At 43.8% G+C, this 13,674-nt stretch overlaps 1 protein-coding gene across 3 annotated transcripts in view; it reads right to left on the reverse strand.

Annotated features, from left to right (window-relative positions):
- Positions 1-6,787, reverse strand: part of Dmxl1 (Dmx like 1) — a 153,014-nt gene extending 146,227 nt beyond the window's left edge. For 2 of the 3 annotated variants that reach the window (XM_045134454.1, XM_045134452.1), the window contains exon 1: positions 6,639-6,787. In XM_045134454.1, coding sequence (XP_044990389.1) covers positions 6,639-6,725 — 87 coding nt within the window. In that variant the 5' untranslated portion in view covers positions 6,726-6,787. The remainder of the gene's footprint in view (positions 1-6,638) is intronic. The other variant, XM_045134455.1, reaches the window with a different exon arrangement.
- Between the last annotated feature and the right edge of the window lie 6,887 nt (positions 6,788-13,674).

The following is a 13,674-nucleotide window of genomic DNA, read 5'->3' on the forward strand; positions in this document are numbered from 1 at the left end:
TCTATAGACTTTTCTGAAAGAAACTATTCACAAAAACTTATTAGAAGGGGGCTGGAGAAACAGCTCAGCAGTTAAGGCGCTTGCCTGTGAAGCCAAAGGACCCAGGCTCAATTCCCCAGGACCCATGTAAACCAGATGCACAAAGTGACACATGCATCTGGAGTTTGTCTGCAGAGGCTGAAGGCCCTGGCATGCCCATTCTCTCTCTCTAAAATAAATTTTAAAAAAGAAATACATTTTAAAAAAATACTTACAAAAATGTAAAACTAGGGCTGGAGAGAAGGCTTACCAAGTAAGCACTTGCCTGTGAAGCCTAAGGACCCCAGTTCGAGGCTTGATTCCCCAGGACCCACATAAGCCAGATGCACAGGTGGTGCATGCTTCTGTAGTTCGTTTCCAGTGGCTGGAGGACCTGGTACACCCATTCTCTTTCTTTCTCTCTCTGTTGCTCTCAAATAAATAAAAATTTAAAAATGTAAAATTAGCTGGGTGTGGTGGCACACGCCTTTAATCCCAGCACTCGGGAGGCATAGGTAGGAGGATTGCCGTGAGGTTGAGGCTACCCTGAGACTCCATAGTGAATTCCAGGTCAGCCTGGGCTAGAGTGAGACCCTACCTCGAAATCCCCCCCCAAAAAAGTAAAACTACTTCTATAGACTTTTCTTAAAGAAACTATGCACAAAAACTTATGAGAAGGGGGCTGGAGAGATGGCTTAGTGGTTAAGGCACTTGCTGTGAAGCCAAAGGACCCAGGTTCAATTCCCCAGGACCCATGTAAGCCAGATGCACAAGGTGGTACATGAATCTGGAGTTCATTTACAGAGACAAAAGGTCTTGGTACACCCATTCTCTCTCTCTCAAATAAATAAAGTTAAAGTTAAATTTAAATTAAAAAAAAAACTTATTAGAAGGTGCTTTGGCCAGAATATGAAAGATTATCAGCTTACTGAGAAGAAGCTAGAAGGGTAGTTCAGTGGTAAAGCAGGTACCCAGCATGCTTCAGGCCCTGGGTTCAATTCCCAGTACTACAAACAATCAATAACAAAATTACAACACTGGGGCTTATCAAGTAAGTTATTATACAATATACATATAATTAGTACACCAGCTTCTGTTACATCTATAGTCAAGTCAGGATAGTGGCACATGACTGTAATCCTAGCATTTGGATGGCTGAAGTGTTTAAGGCTGCAGATAAGCCTGAGAAATCCTGTCTCCAAAAAAGAAACCCATAATTAGAACAATCTATAACTAAACAATTGTTGCAGTTACTTTCTCGTTCAGACAAACCACCTAACCAAAAGGAACTAGTGGGAGAAAAGTCTTCATCTTAGCTTACAATCTCTAGGGGAAGCTCCATGATGGCAGAAAAACATGGCATGAGCAGAGGCTGGACATGACCTCTGCCACAGCAGGTAGAAACCTGCAACAACACAGTGAGCCTGGCTATAACATCCCTAAGCCCACTCCCAGTAACACACCTCCAGCAAGGCACCACATCCCAAATTGCCACCAGCGAAGAAACAAGCATGCAGAAATGGGTTTATAGGATACATCTGATCCAACCACAATACCAATGAATGTGATGTCTGAAACACGACGTAAGATCCATCAGCTCTGAGATTGAGCAGGGTGCACAGGAAGAACTCAGTCAAGTAAGTGCTAGGGAGTGTATCATCAAACATGATTATTAAAACAGCAAGGTTTGACCAAGAAAACTTCTGTAATATTCTAAATTTCAAAATGTATTCAATATTTCTAATTATTAGCACAATCATTCTGTTTCTTGAAAAGCAACTCCCTTTCATTTCACTCAAAACTACAAAAATAAATAGGAAAAAAATCTATCATATATGCCATCAAAATGTGCAAAAGCAGTAAGAAATCTAGAATCTTATTTATAATTCCTTTGTTTTGTTTTTCCTCTGGAGGTAAGGTCTCAGTATGGCCCAGGCTGACCTGGAACTCACTCTATAACCCTAGGCTGCCTTGAACTCACTGTGATCCCCCTACTTCTGCCTCCCAAATCCTGGGATTAAAGGCGTAAGCTACCACACCTGGTCACCATAACACAATAAATTTTCTTATTTGAGAGAGAGAGAATGAATGGGCATGCCAGGGTCTCCTGCCTCTGCAAACGAACTCCAGACACATGTACCACTTTGTGCATCTGGCTTTACATGAGCAGTGGGATACTGAACCCAGACCATCAGACTTTGCACAACAAGCACCTTTAACCAGTAAGCCATCTCTCCAACCCCAACAGTTCCTCTATGTAATGTTGTATTTTATACACAGAATGGTGTTTTCCCCCAAAACAAAAGTTGCCACCAGATCAAGATAAGTTCAAAACTGGGCATGGTGGTTCGTACCTTTAACCCCAGGATTCTGGAGACTAAAGGAGGTTATTTCTAAGTTCAAGGTCAGCCTGGGCTACAGTGAGACCCTGTCTCAAGAAAGAAACAACAACAAAAACAAAGGATGAGCTCACATACTTTCACTCTAAAATCAGTAGAAAACTTGATAGTGAAGGAAGCATTCCAGAAACTAAAGAAAAAATAATTTTGAGCTGGGCATGGCAGCACACTCCTTTAATCCCAGCACTTGGGAGGCAGAAGTAGGAGGATTGCCATGAGTTGGAGACCACTCTGAGACTACAAAGTGAATTCCAGGTCAGCCTGGGCTACAGGGAGACCCTATCTCAAAAAACAAACAACAGCAAAAGGAAAAAAAAAAAAAAAAAGCATAACAATTTGAAAAAGTTAGAGAAACTTTACTAGAAGTAATTTAGACTAAAATCTAAATTACTAGAGCTATTTTAAAACACAGCCATTATAAGTTGCACTGAGATAAGACTTCTTTGTCCACTATTCATCAGTTCAACCAGTATTTAAGGACACCTTTTACGGCAAAACTTTTGAATGAATTATACCCTTAATTTTATAACAGTTGACATTTTATAGGGTTTTAATATGGTCGCCATTAACTTAAAGCTTAGTATCATTTTATTTTATTTATGAGAGAGACAATGGGCACACTAGGGCCTTTAGCCACAGCAAGCAAACTCCAGATGCATGTGCCACCTTGTACATCTTGCTCATGTGGGTCCTGGGGAAATGAACCTGGGTCCTTTGGCTTTGCAGGCAAGTGCATTAACTGCTATGCCATCTCTGCAGCCCAAGCTTAGTATTTTTTTTTCATGCAAGAACCCTATGAATAAGTATTATTTCAGTCCCATCTAACAGATGGAAAAAAAAAAAAGAAATGTAAAGATTAAAACAGAACTTGATCAGAAACAACTAACTTTAAGCCCATGTGGTAGCACAGACCTTAGTCCCCCAGGAAGCTGAGACAGAAGGATTTCAAGTCTTAGGCAATTTGGCAAGCCCCTGGCTCAATAAAAAAAAGGGGTGTGTGTGTGTGTGTGTGGCTATAGCTCAACAGTAAAGAGCTTGGCTTAGTATATGTAAGGCTCTAGGTTTAATCCCCAGTATGGGGGGGAGGGTGGGAAATGAAAGACAAGACAAGACAGGTAGGAAGGAGAGAAGGAAGGGAAAGAAAAGACCCTAACTAGAAAAGACCATTCTGGAAATCAAAACCAGGTAATGACTCAACTACTACGTATCACCACTCCCTCAGTCACTGGCTGGGAGCTTACAAAGAAGCTAGACTGGTTAATGATATAATAAAAACACAAATCAAGTACTGTGAAGTTATGAGAGAAATGGTCATTGTCTATCAGAAGCTTTCTTACTACAGGCAAAGTCCAAATAGCTTGATGCCAGCTAGTATTTAGTAAAGAAAGAATTATATAATACCAAGATACACTATATTATATATGTGTGTGTGTGTGTGTGTGTGTGTATTTGTATATTCTTAAATCTAGAAAACATGAAAACTGGTATTCAATTTCAATTCAATCTAAAATCCATCAAACTAAAATCCTGGAGACAACAGGACTGAATTCCTTGTAAACTTCTAATACAAGTGCTGAGTTATTTACAAATGTTTAAAAGGAAGAATCAGGAACACTGGACTATCTTTGGGAAATCAAGAAGTAACCAAAAGGACAAAAGAGTTCTTCATGGAGGACTAAAGATTTCATGTCCCTACCTCGAGTAAAAGTGAGAAGGATTTTTAGTCTCCACACACAATTACCACTAAAAAAATAAGCTGTCAAAGAATTTGAAGCCTGTGTGGCCTGAGCACGTGCTTCACTCGCACACCAGAGGCCCAGAGGCCCTTGACTTGCTGTCCATCCACCTCCAAATCAAAAACTCTCAAAAATAAAACTCAAGGAGTAAACAAAACATTCTATTTCTAACATGAGAGATGAAAACAGGCAATTTCCAGCAGAGAAATACAGGATGTAGACAAACATTCAGGAAACTAAGGGGAACAGTCTGAAGCAGAACTATCAACTTAAAACAATCAAAGATGACTGGCTGTGGAGGAAAAATTATCTGTCACTCCTTAGGTACTGCCAAATTAAACACAGCTGGGAACTCTGTAGTACACCAAGATATCTAGTATAATATATATTTCTTTTTGGTGTGTTTGTAAATATACATATAAAAACTTATTTAGTGGTATACATCCAGAGACCTGGGAGAAATCTGCAACTGGCTTTGAGGCAGATGACTAAAGCTTACTTTTGGGAAATAGTTTAAAAACAAAACTGAGTAACAACCTCTATTATTGTACAGGGTCTATAAGATGATCATAAAACCCTTGGCATATTAAATGAACTCTCTTGAAAACTAACATAGAGGCAATTCACCAAGTTTTATAGATGAATGCATTTAGGTATATAAAGAGGCCATCATTATTGCATGCTCTTTGAAGTTCATATCACTGCTTACATAGATTCTGAATGCCTTCCTTAAAAAGTTCTTTACACTGGAGAAAGCCCTCATATAACATTAAGAGAGGGCAGAGAAAGCCGGGTGTGGTGGTGCACGCTTTTAATCTCAGGGTTAGGAATAAATATCTAATTTTACTGTGTATCTTTGAGTTTTTAAAATTTTGGAGCCCTTTTCCAGAATAAATAATACTCTGCTTTAGGTATTCAGTGCCTAAACTGAGCTTTTAAAGTTGTCAAACAAGTACCTGCTTTCAAATAAACATTGTGTCTTCCCTGTGGAGTGACTCATGCACACCTTAGTTTGCACATGACAGTAATTGTCCAGATTCTACTTCTTTCTTTTTTTATTTTCAAGGTAGGGACTTCACTCTAGGCCAGGCTGACCTGGACTCAACTATGTAGTCTCAGGCTGGCCTCGCACTCACTGTGATCCTCCTACCTCTGCCTCCCAAGTGCTGTGATTAAAGGTGTGTGCCCTCATGCACACCTAAGATTCTAATTCTTAATGTTTACCTAGCCTGAATACTCAGGAGAACTGAGGAGAAGAGAGAGCTCTGAGGGACTTAGCAGTTGTAGTCTCCGTACAACTGGGCAGTGCTCTCTGTTCTGGTTATTTAAGGAAAGGAAATGGACAGCATCCTTAGAGGTTTTCTACGAGAGTGAGGTTATAGGATAGTAACATTGCATTCTCTCTCCTCTCCCCCCCCCCCCCCCAGAGTCTCATTGTAGCCCAGGCTGACCTGGAATTCACTATGTAGTCTCAGGATGCCCTGACGGGGATCCTCCTACCTCTGCCTCCCCAGGGCTGGGATTAAAGTCGTGCGCCCCCCACCCCCGGTGGGATAAACTTTTTTCCAGTACCTGGGAAGACCAAGGAAAAGCAAATCACTCTGGGTAAACCTTTATCTGAAACTCTACTATCACATAGCAAACAGGAGTTACAACGGGTAAAAAAAAAAAAAAATACAGCTTCCAGTCATTGAAGCAAACACTTTAACCGTTGCCTATGGAATTCAAAAAACATGTTAGGAATGAGTTACTTGAAACCTATTTTCTTAAGTTACCCTGTGAGCTTGAAAAATAAATGAAAAGGCGCCGTTTTCACTGTAGTTTTACTCTGCGCCGGTATTAGTAAAAATTAATGATTAAGACACCCACTCATAGGCTGGAAGAATGCCTTGGTGGTTAAGGCGCTTGCCTACAAAGCCAAAGGACTCAGGTTCGATTCCCCAGGAACCACATAAGCCAGATGCGCCAGGTGGTGCATACTTCTGGAGTTCGTTTGCAGCAGGTGGAAGCCCATTCTTCTCTGTCTCTCATAAATAAAGCCCACAATTACTTTAGAAAGAAAGAAAGAAAGAAAGAAAGAAAGAAAGAAAGAAAGAAAGAAAGAAAGAAAGAAAGAAACCCACTCTTTTTAACTACGAAGACTTGATCTGAGAATGTTAAAAAAAAAAAAAAAAAGCGAAACAAATCCCAACTATTTCTTAACCAGTCCGTTTAGGCCTACATGCCGCGAGAAAAATAAGAAGTCCCCAGCTTGTTACTCAGCCAAGGGTTCTGGACAAACGACTCTGGCGAAGGAACCCGGTCCACCCCGGACGCGACGCGAACTTGGGAGTGGAGGCTGCGCGCGGGGCCAGGATCGCCCGCCGGCTCGGCTCTGGGTCGGCGCTCCCGGGCGGCGGGGAGCGGGTCCGGCCTCGAGGCCTCGCTGCGGGCCGGGCCGGGCCGGACCCGGAGCTCGGGGGTGGAGAGGGGGTTGGGAACTCACCGTGAAGCGCTGGTCACCGACGCTGCCCACCGAGAAGCAGTGGTCGCCGGGGTTCACGGCCCCGGTCAGCACCTGGTGCAGGTTCATGTCGGCGTCTCTCAGGTTCGCGGCGGGCGCGACCACCAGCTCATGCCCGGGCCCCGCAGCCGCCTCCCTCCGCCCTCCTCAGGGGCGGCAGCGATCGGTGCTCGGAGCCGCAGCCGCGGAGCCAGGCCCCGCGGCTCATCCCGAGCCCCGCAGGCGAAGCCGGAGGGGGCGGGTCGGGAACCAAGGGAAGCGGCCGCGCTCCGCGCACCTGTCACGGCCCAAGGCCCAGGTGAAGCTCCACAGACCCGGCGGCCGCGACCAGGAGGACCGCGTCGTCCACGCAGCCTCCACCAAGCCCGGGTCAGCCGGGTCCACAGCGAGCCCAGGAGGCGCAGGCAGCGAGCGATCCGCCTGTCCTCCTGACCTGTCCCTTCCCGGCCCCGGTGTCCGCCGCTCCCCTTCCCCGCGGTCTGCGGCCGCTCGCTACGCGTCTCCCCGCACTTGGCCGAAATATCGCGAGATTTCCGTCAGCGGAACAGTGCTGGGCTAAAACCACTCACTTTTTCTTTTTCAAAGCACAGAAACGACTTAGCCAATCATGAGTGTCCTTCCGCCCAGAGCTCCGCCCACACTGAAGAAAGGCCAATCGTATTGAGGCTCGTGAAGGAGCTGCACTGAGCGCTCCGCAGGACCCTACATAAACATAAGGAGCCTAGGGCGAAGTGGAAGGTGTCTGGATTTGCTTCAGGTTACGTACGAGCCAGCTGTTGGGCCGGAAAGTAGAACCGGGACCGTGTATATGTCCTTGGTCCGGGTTGGACTACAAGTCCCATAAGGCACCGCTCTCCAGGCAATGTACATGTGATTCTTGAAACGTCTATCAACCTTATAGTGATTATCCCCGACGTGAGCACGTTTCCAACTCGCTAAACTTGATAATTTTTTAAAGTACTAAGTGTGGTGTTTCTGGCCTGTTTTACAATAGTTTTTTTTGTGTGGAGGGAGGGGTGTTGAGTTAGGGTCTCGCTCTGAAATTCTCTTAAGTAGTCTCGGGGTGGCCTCGAACTCACAGCGATCCTCCTACCTCTGCGTCCTGAGTGCTGGGATCAAAGGCGTCCGCCACCACGCTTGTCTTAGAATAAATTTAAAAACAATGCTGAGAGGCTGAGAGTGATGAGTGAGGCCCTGGGTTATCTACCCCCAATTTTTTTGCTGGAGGTTGAAGAAGGAGGATCATGAGTTCAAAGCCTGCCTGAGCTGCGTAGAGAGACCCTTTCTCAAAAAATAAATACAGCACTTGGAAGGCAGAGGTAGGAGGATCACTGTGAGCTCGAGACCACCCTACTACGAGACTACATAGTGAATTCCAGTCTGGAATTTATTTATATCAGCCTGGGCTAGAGTAGTGAGACCCTACCTTGAAAAAAAATAAATAAATAAAATAAATAAATATAAGCTGAACCTTAATAAGCCTGGGAACTTCAGGAGTCTTCAAGAAGCCTATGTAGCCCCCAGCTTGGAACTTCCTAAGAGCCTCCTCCAGGATGAACTGTTTCAATTTGGAGGAAATTTCTATACAGCAACTTTTGTTAGTTTTTTATTTAAATTCATTAAGTCTGTGGGTAGTAGTTCTTCAAACGGTTTAGTTTGAATGCTGCCCTAAGTGCTCACTTCCACAGGTTATTTAATCTCATTTTGCTTTCCATGTCTATAAAGTGGAGATAATAGTGAAATTACTTTATATAATCATTGTGAAAGTTAAATGAGAGGAATGCATAGCACATACAAAGTATTCCATAAATATTAGGTCATTATTCCTAAACCAAATTAACCTTTCAACATATTTGTTTCAAGACTTTCTGAATAGTGTCCAATTCCTGTTTTAAAATTCTTAGTAAAAAAGTCCAGGCCTAAACCCAGCATGGTGGCACATGCCTTTAATCCCAGCACTTGGGAGGCAGAGATAGGAGGATCACCTTGAATTCGAGGCCACCCTGAGACTCCTAGTGAATTCCAGGTGAGCCTGGGCTAGAGTGAGACCCTACCTCAGGGGGAAAAAAAAGTCCAGGCCTACATGGATTCACTGGTGAATTTTACCAGACTTTCATGGAAGAACTAACACCAGTGCTTCATAAACTTGTCCATAAAATAGAAAAGGAAGGAATCCTACCAAACTCCTACAAAGCCAGCATCACCCTGATACCAAAACCAGACAAAGGACAGGAAAAAAAAACAAAGAAAGAAAATTAACATACCAATCTCCCTCATGAACATAGACTCAAAAATTCTCAACAAGGGGCTAGAGAGATGGCTTAGAAATTAAGGCACTTGCATGCAAAGCCTAAGGGCCCAGGTTCAATTCCCTAGTACCCATATAAACCAGATGCACATAGTGGCACATACATCTGGAATTCATTGGAGGCCTCGGAGCACTCATTCTCTCTCCCTCCACCCCTTCTCGTTCTCTCCCACTTCTTCTTTCTCATAAATAAAATAAAGAAATAAGGGCTGGAGAGATGGCTTAGAGGTTTTAGAGGTTAAGGCATTTGCCTACAAAGCCAAAGGACCCTGGTTCTATCCCCTAGGACCCACATAAGCCAGATGTACTAGGTGGTGCATGCATCTGGAGTTCATTTGCAGTGGCTGGAGGCCCTGATATGCCCACTCTCTCTCTCTCTCTGTCTCGGTCTCTTTCTCTCTCAAATAAATATATATATTTAAAAAATAAAAATATTTTTAAGTCTTAACAAAATATTGGCAAACAGAATACACGAATATATGAAAAAGATCAATCACCACAACCAAGTAGGTTTTATCCCAGAGATGCAGGGATTGTTCAATATATACAAATCAATAAATGTAATACACTATATAAATGGACTGAGAGAGAAGAATCACAAGATCATCTGAGAAATCAAGCTGCAGCTGAGCTGAAAACCTCCTCCCTGCAGAGCAGCTGATGGAAAGCTGGAACAAGCTGTACTGCCTATAGCCCTATGGGACACAGAAGTCATCAGCAGTGAAAACAGTGGACACTGCAAGCCTTAAGTTTGGCCAAGTAGGCCAAATAACTGAACGGGTTCAATAGTGGCATGTCTGTTATGGGGGAAACCAACTGCCCTCCAATTGGATTGGGAGCCTACTCCAAGGGAGGGAACACATGCCTGGTACTGAAAACCTAACCAAGAGCCTATGGCAAAGCCCTGCGTGGTGGTGCACGCCTTTAATCCCAGCACTTGAGAGGCAAAGGTAGGAGGATCGCTGAGAGTTCTAGGTCACCCTGAGACTTCATAGTGAATTCCAGGTCAGCCTGAGCTAAAATGAGACTCTACCTCGATAAAACAAAACAAAACAAACAAACAAAAAAATTAACGGAGACTGGGAGGGGATATGATGGAGAGAGGATTTGTGAAGGGGAATGTGGAGGAGGGGAGGGAATTATCATGGTTTATTTAATTTTGGAAGATTTCAATAAACAAAGTTTTAAAAAATTCTCAGTGATAGAACTGACACCAAGTTCTGAGGCCTTCCCAGTCTGTATTAAAACCTATAGGAGTAATTCTGTAATTCCTGCATGATGGAGGCTGAGTCAGAAAGATAAGGAGTTTCAAAATAGACACTGTCTCCAAGGTGTGGGTAAGTTTACAGAAATATATAACTAGTAAAAAGCTAAGACAGGGCTGGAGAGATGACTTAGCACTTAAGGCACTTACCTGCGTAGCCTAAAGACTCAGACTCGATTCCCCAGCACCCACATAAACCAGATGTTCATGGTGGTGGTACATGCTTCTGGAGTTCATTTGCAGTGGTTGGAGACCCTGGCTTGCCCATTCTCTTTCTCTTTCTCTCTCTCTCTCTCGTAAATAAAATTTAAAAAGCTAGTACAATCTTAAATACTACTGTGATAGAAGAAATTTGACAGAGAAACCAGCTCCAGAAATATATAACTAATAAAAAGCTAAGACAATCTTAAATACTACTATAATAGAAGAAATTTGACAAAGAATCCAGCCCCAGATGATGCACTTTTAAAGCACAGTTTCTATCGTTCAAGCTTTTACCAAGGAGAAAGCATAACCCTGAGTCTCCTCCCAATCTCTACAGGTGCATCCTGCTTATAATACGTGTGGTGATTTGATTCAGATGCCCCCCATAAACTTAGTGTTCTCAATACTGGTCTCCCCAGCTGATAGCAATTGGAAATTATAGCCTCCTGGAGGCTGTGTATTGTTGGGTGCAGACTTATGGGTTTTACAGTTGGTTTTCCCTTGCCAGTGTTTGGCACCCTCTCCTTCCTGTTCCTGTTGTCCACCTGATGTGGGCCAGGGTGTGATGTCCATTCTCTGGTCATGCCATCATTTTTCCCTGCCATCATGGAGCTTCCCCTCAAGTTTATAAGCCTAAATAAACCTCTTTTTCTCACAAGCTGCTCTGGGTTGGGTGATTTCTACCAGCAACCCTAACCTGATTACAACACTATGTTATCTGGTTAATGCAGCCATAGGCAAACTCCCCTAAACTTTTTTTGGTTTTTGTTTGTTTTGTTTTGTTTTTCAAGGTAGGGTCTCACTCTTGGCTCAGGCTGACCTGAAATTCACTATGTACCCTCATGGTGGCCTTGAACTCACAGCAATCCTCCTACCTCTGCCTCCCAAGTGCTGGGATTAAAGGCATGCACCACCACACCCAGCTCCCCTGAACTTTTGTCTCCAGTCATGTAGCCCAGAAATTTAATCCACCAATAGTGTAAAGAACTCAAGGTGATGTCAAACTGCCTGACATTTTGCCTATAAAACCTCTGAACCATCAGAGCTCCGTGCTCAAGCTTTGGAAAAGATTCCCCTGGGCCCACACTGGCATGATAATAAACACTCATCATGATTCTCCATCTGTCTCTGGTACTGTTTCTGTGTGCCTCAGTTTCTCATAACACTACCTTTATGTTAAATTAAATTAAATTTGACGTGCATATATCTTCACATCTCAATTTGCTAGGTGAGAAATCACAGCCTACTATGACGCATAGCCTAAATGAAGCCTACCCCTGAGGACCATATTTCTTGGTAATGTTAGGGAAATTTTATCCATCCACAAGCCCTTGAACCTTGGCCAATCCTAGGCCACCAATAGATAAGTCCCTGTCTCAAGAAGGCAAACTCTATCTGTAACCAAGCACACTGTTCATACATACCTTCTTTCTCTTGTAAATGCCCATTGTGTGGAGTGGAGCTCTCTGAAACTCCTTTCAAAAAATATTTTATTTTTATTTATTTATTTGAGGAGAAAGAGGAAGAGGCAGAGAGAGAGAGAGAGAGAGAGAGAGAGAGAGAGAGAGAGAGAGAATGGGTACCTCCAGCCACTGCAAACAAAATCCAGATGCATGCGCCACCTTGTGCATCTGGTTTATGTGGGTCTTGGGGGAATCAAACCTGGGTCCTTAGGCTTTGCAAGCAAGTGTTTGAACCACTAAGACATCTGTCCAGTCTCGAGAATCATTCTATTTTTTTTTTAATTTTTTTTGTTCATTGTTATTTATTTATTTGAGAGCAACAGAGAAAGAGGCAGATACAGATAGAGAGAGAGAGAATGGGCACACCAGGGCTTCCAGCCACTGCAAACGAACTCCAGACACGTGCTCCCCCTTGTGTATCTGGCTAACGTGGGTCCTGGAGAATCGAGCCTCGAACCAGGGTCCTTAGGCTTCACAGGCAAGTGCTTAACCACTAAACCATCTCTCCAGCCCAAGAATCATTCTTTACTCAGCTAAACTATTAGGTGTAATTTATCTAAAGTTTGTCTTTGAACATTAAACTGCTCATTAAATGACCTGTCTTACAGGAAGTGGGAGCAGAAAGTTTACGGAGAAAAGTCTGGCTATTCACTTTAGGGGATTTGCATTGTAAGACGGAGGCTCTGAAACTAACACTCGGGTTATAACTTAGTGTTGCCTGGCATACTCAAAGCCCTAGGCTCAGCTCCCACTACCACAATATTCCACTCACTAAAAAAGAAAAAAAAAACATGAAATTCACACATTCATAAACTAATATTTTGGTGTGTGTGCTTAACGTGTTCCTATGTGTGTACATGTTCATACATGTGTGCACACTCGTGTGTGTGTCTGTGTGAGCACAGGCATGCATGTGCTACTGCACATGTATGGCAGTCAGAGGACATCTTTCCACTTGGTCTTCACCTTCCCACCTCCTCTGAGGTAGTTTCTCCATCGGGATTCAAGCTGTGCTGTATGCTCTTTGGTGAGCTCCTCAGGAGCTGTTGGGGGGCGGGGGGAATTCTCCTATTTCTGCTTCCCATTTTGTGGTCAGTGTGCTGTGATTACAGAAGCCAGCCATAGTTTCTGGCTTTTTACATGGGGCCTGGGGACAGAACTTGGGTACTCTGACTTGACCAGTGAGCACCTGACCACTGAGCCTTCCCTTGGTCTTCATTCAATATAAATCTTATTGGAGCACAGCCCTGTGTAGTCATTTCCATACTGTCTACGTGGTATCACACTACAAACGCCCAGTTGAGTAGTCTTTGTATATACCCAGAACACTGGAGTTTTTATCTTACCTGTCACCACAAACACCAATGAGCAGAATCTTTAAGCTGTGCTCTACACAGACAGCCAGCGCTCAGAGCAGAACAGATTGACATCCCAGAGATCTGCCTTCTTGTTATCTCTAGCCAATCCAATCAAAGGCAGAGAGTCACTCCAGACTGTAGTCTTACCCCTCTGGTCAGGTGAGCAGCCTAGTTTCTGAGGTGCATGTCTTGGAGTTTCTCTTCTTTTTTCTTAAAAAAAATGATTTATTTATTTATTTGAGAGCGACAGACACAGAGAGAAAGACAGAGGGAGAGAGAGAGAGAATGGGCGCGCCAGGGCTTCCAGCCTCTGCAAACGAACTCCAGATGCGTGCGCCCCCTTGTGCATCTGGCTAACGTGGGACCTGGGGAACCAAGCCTCGAACCGGGGTCCTTAGGCTTCACAGGCAAGTGCTTAACC

The sequence above is a fragment of the Jaculus jaculus genome, chromosome 14 (genome assembly GCF_020740685.1).
Source record: "Jaculus jaculus isolate mJacJac1 chromosome 14, mJacJac1.mat.Y.cur, whole genome shotgun sequence".
Taxonomy (NCBI): domain Eukaryota; kingdom Metazoa; phylum Chordata; class Mammalia; order Rodentia; family Dipodidae; genus Jaculus; species Jaculus jaculus.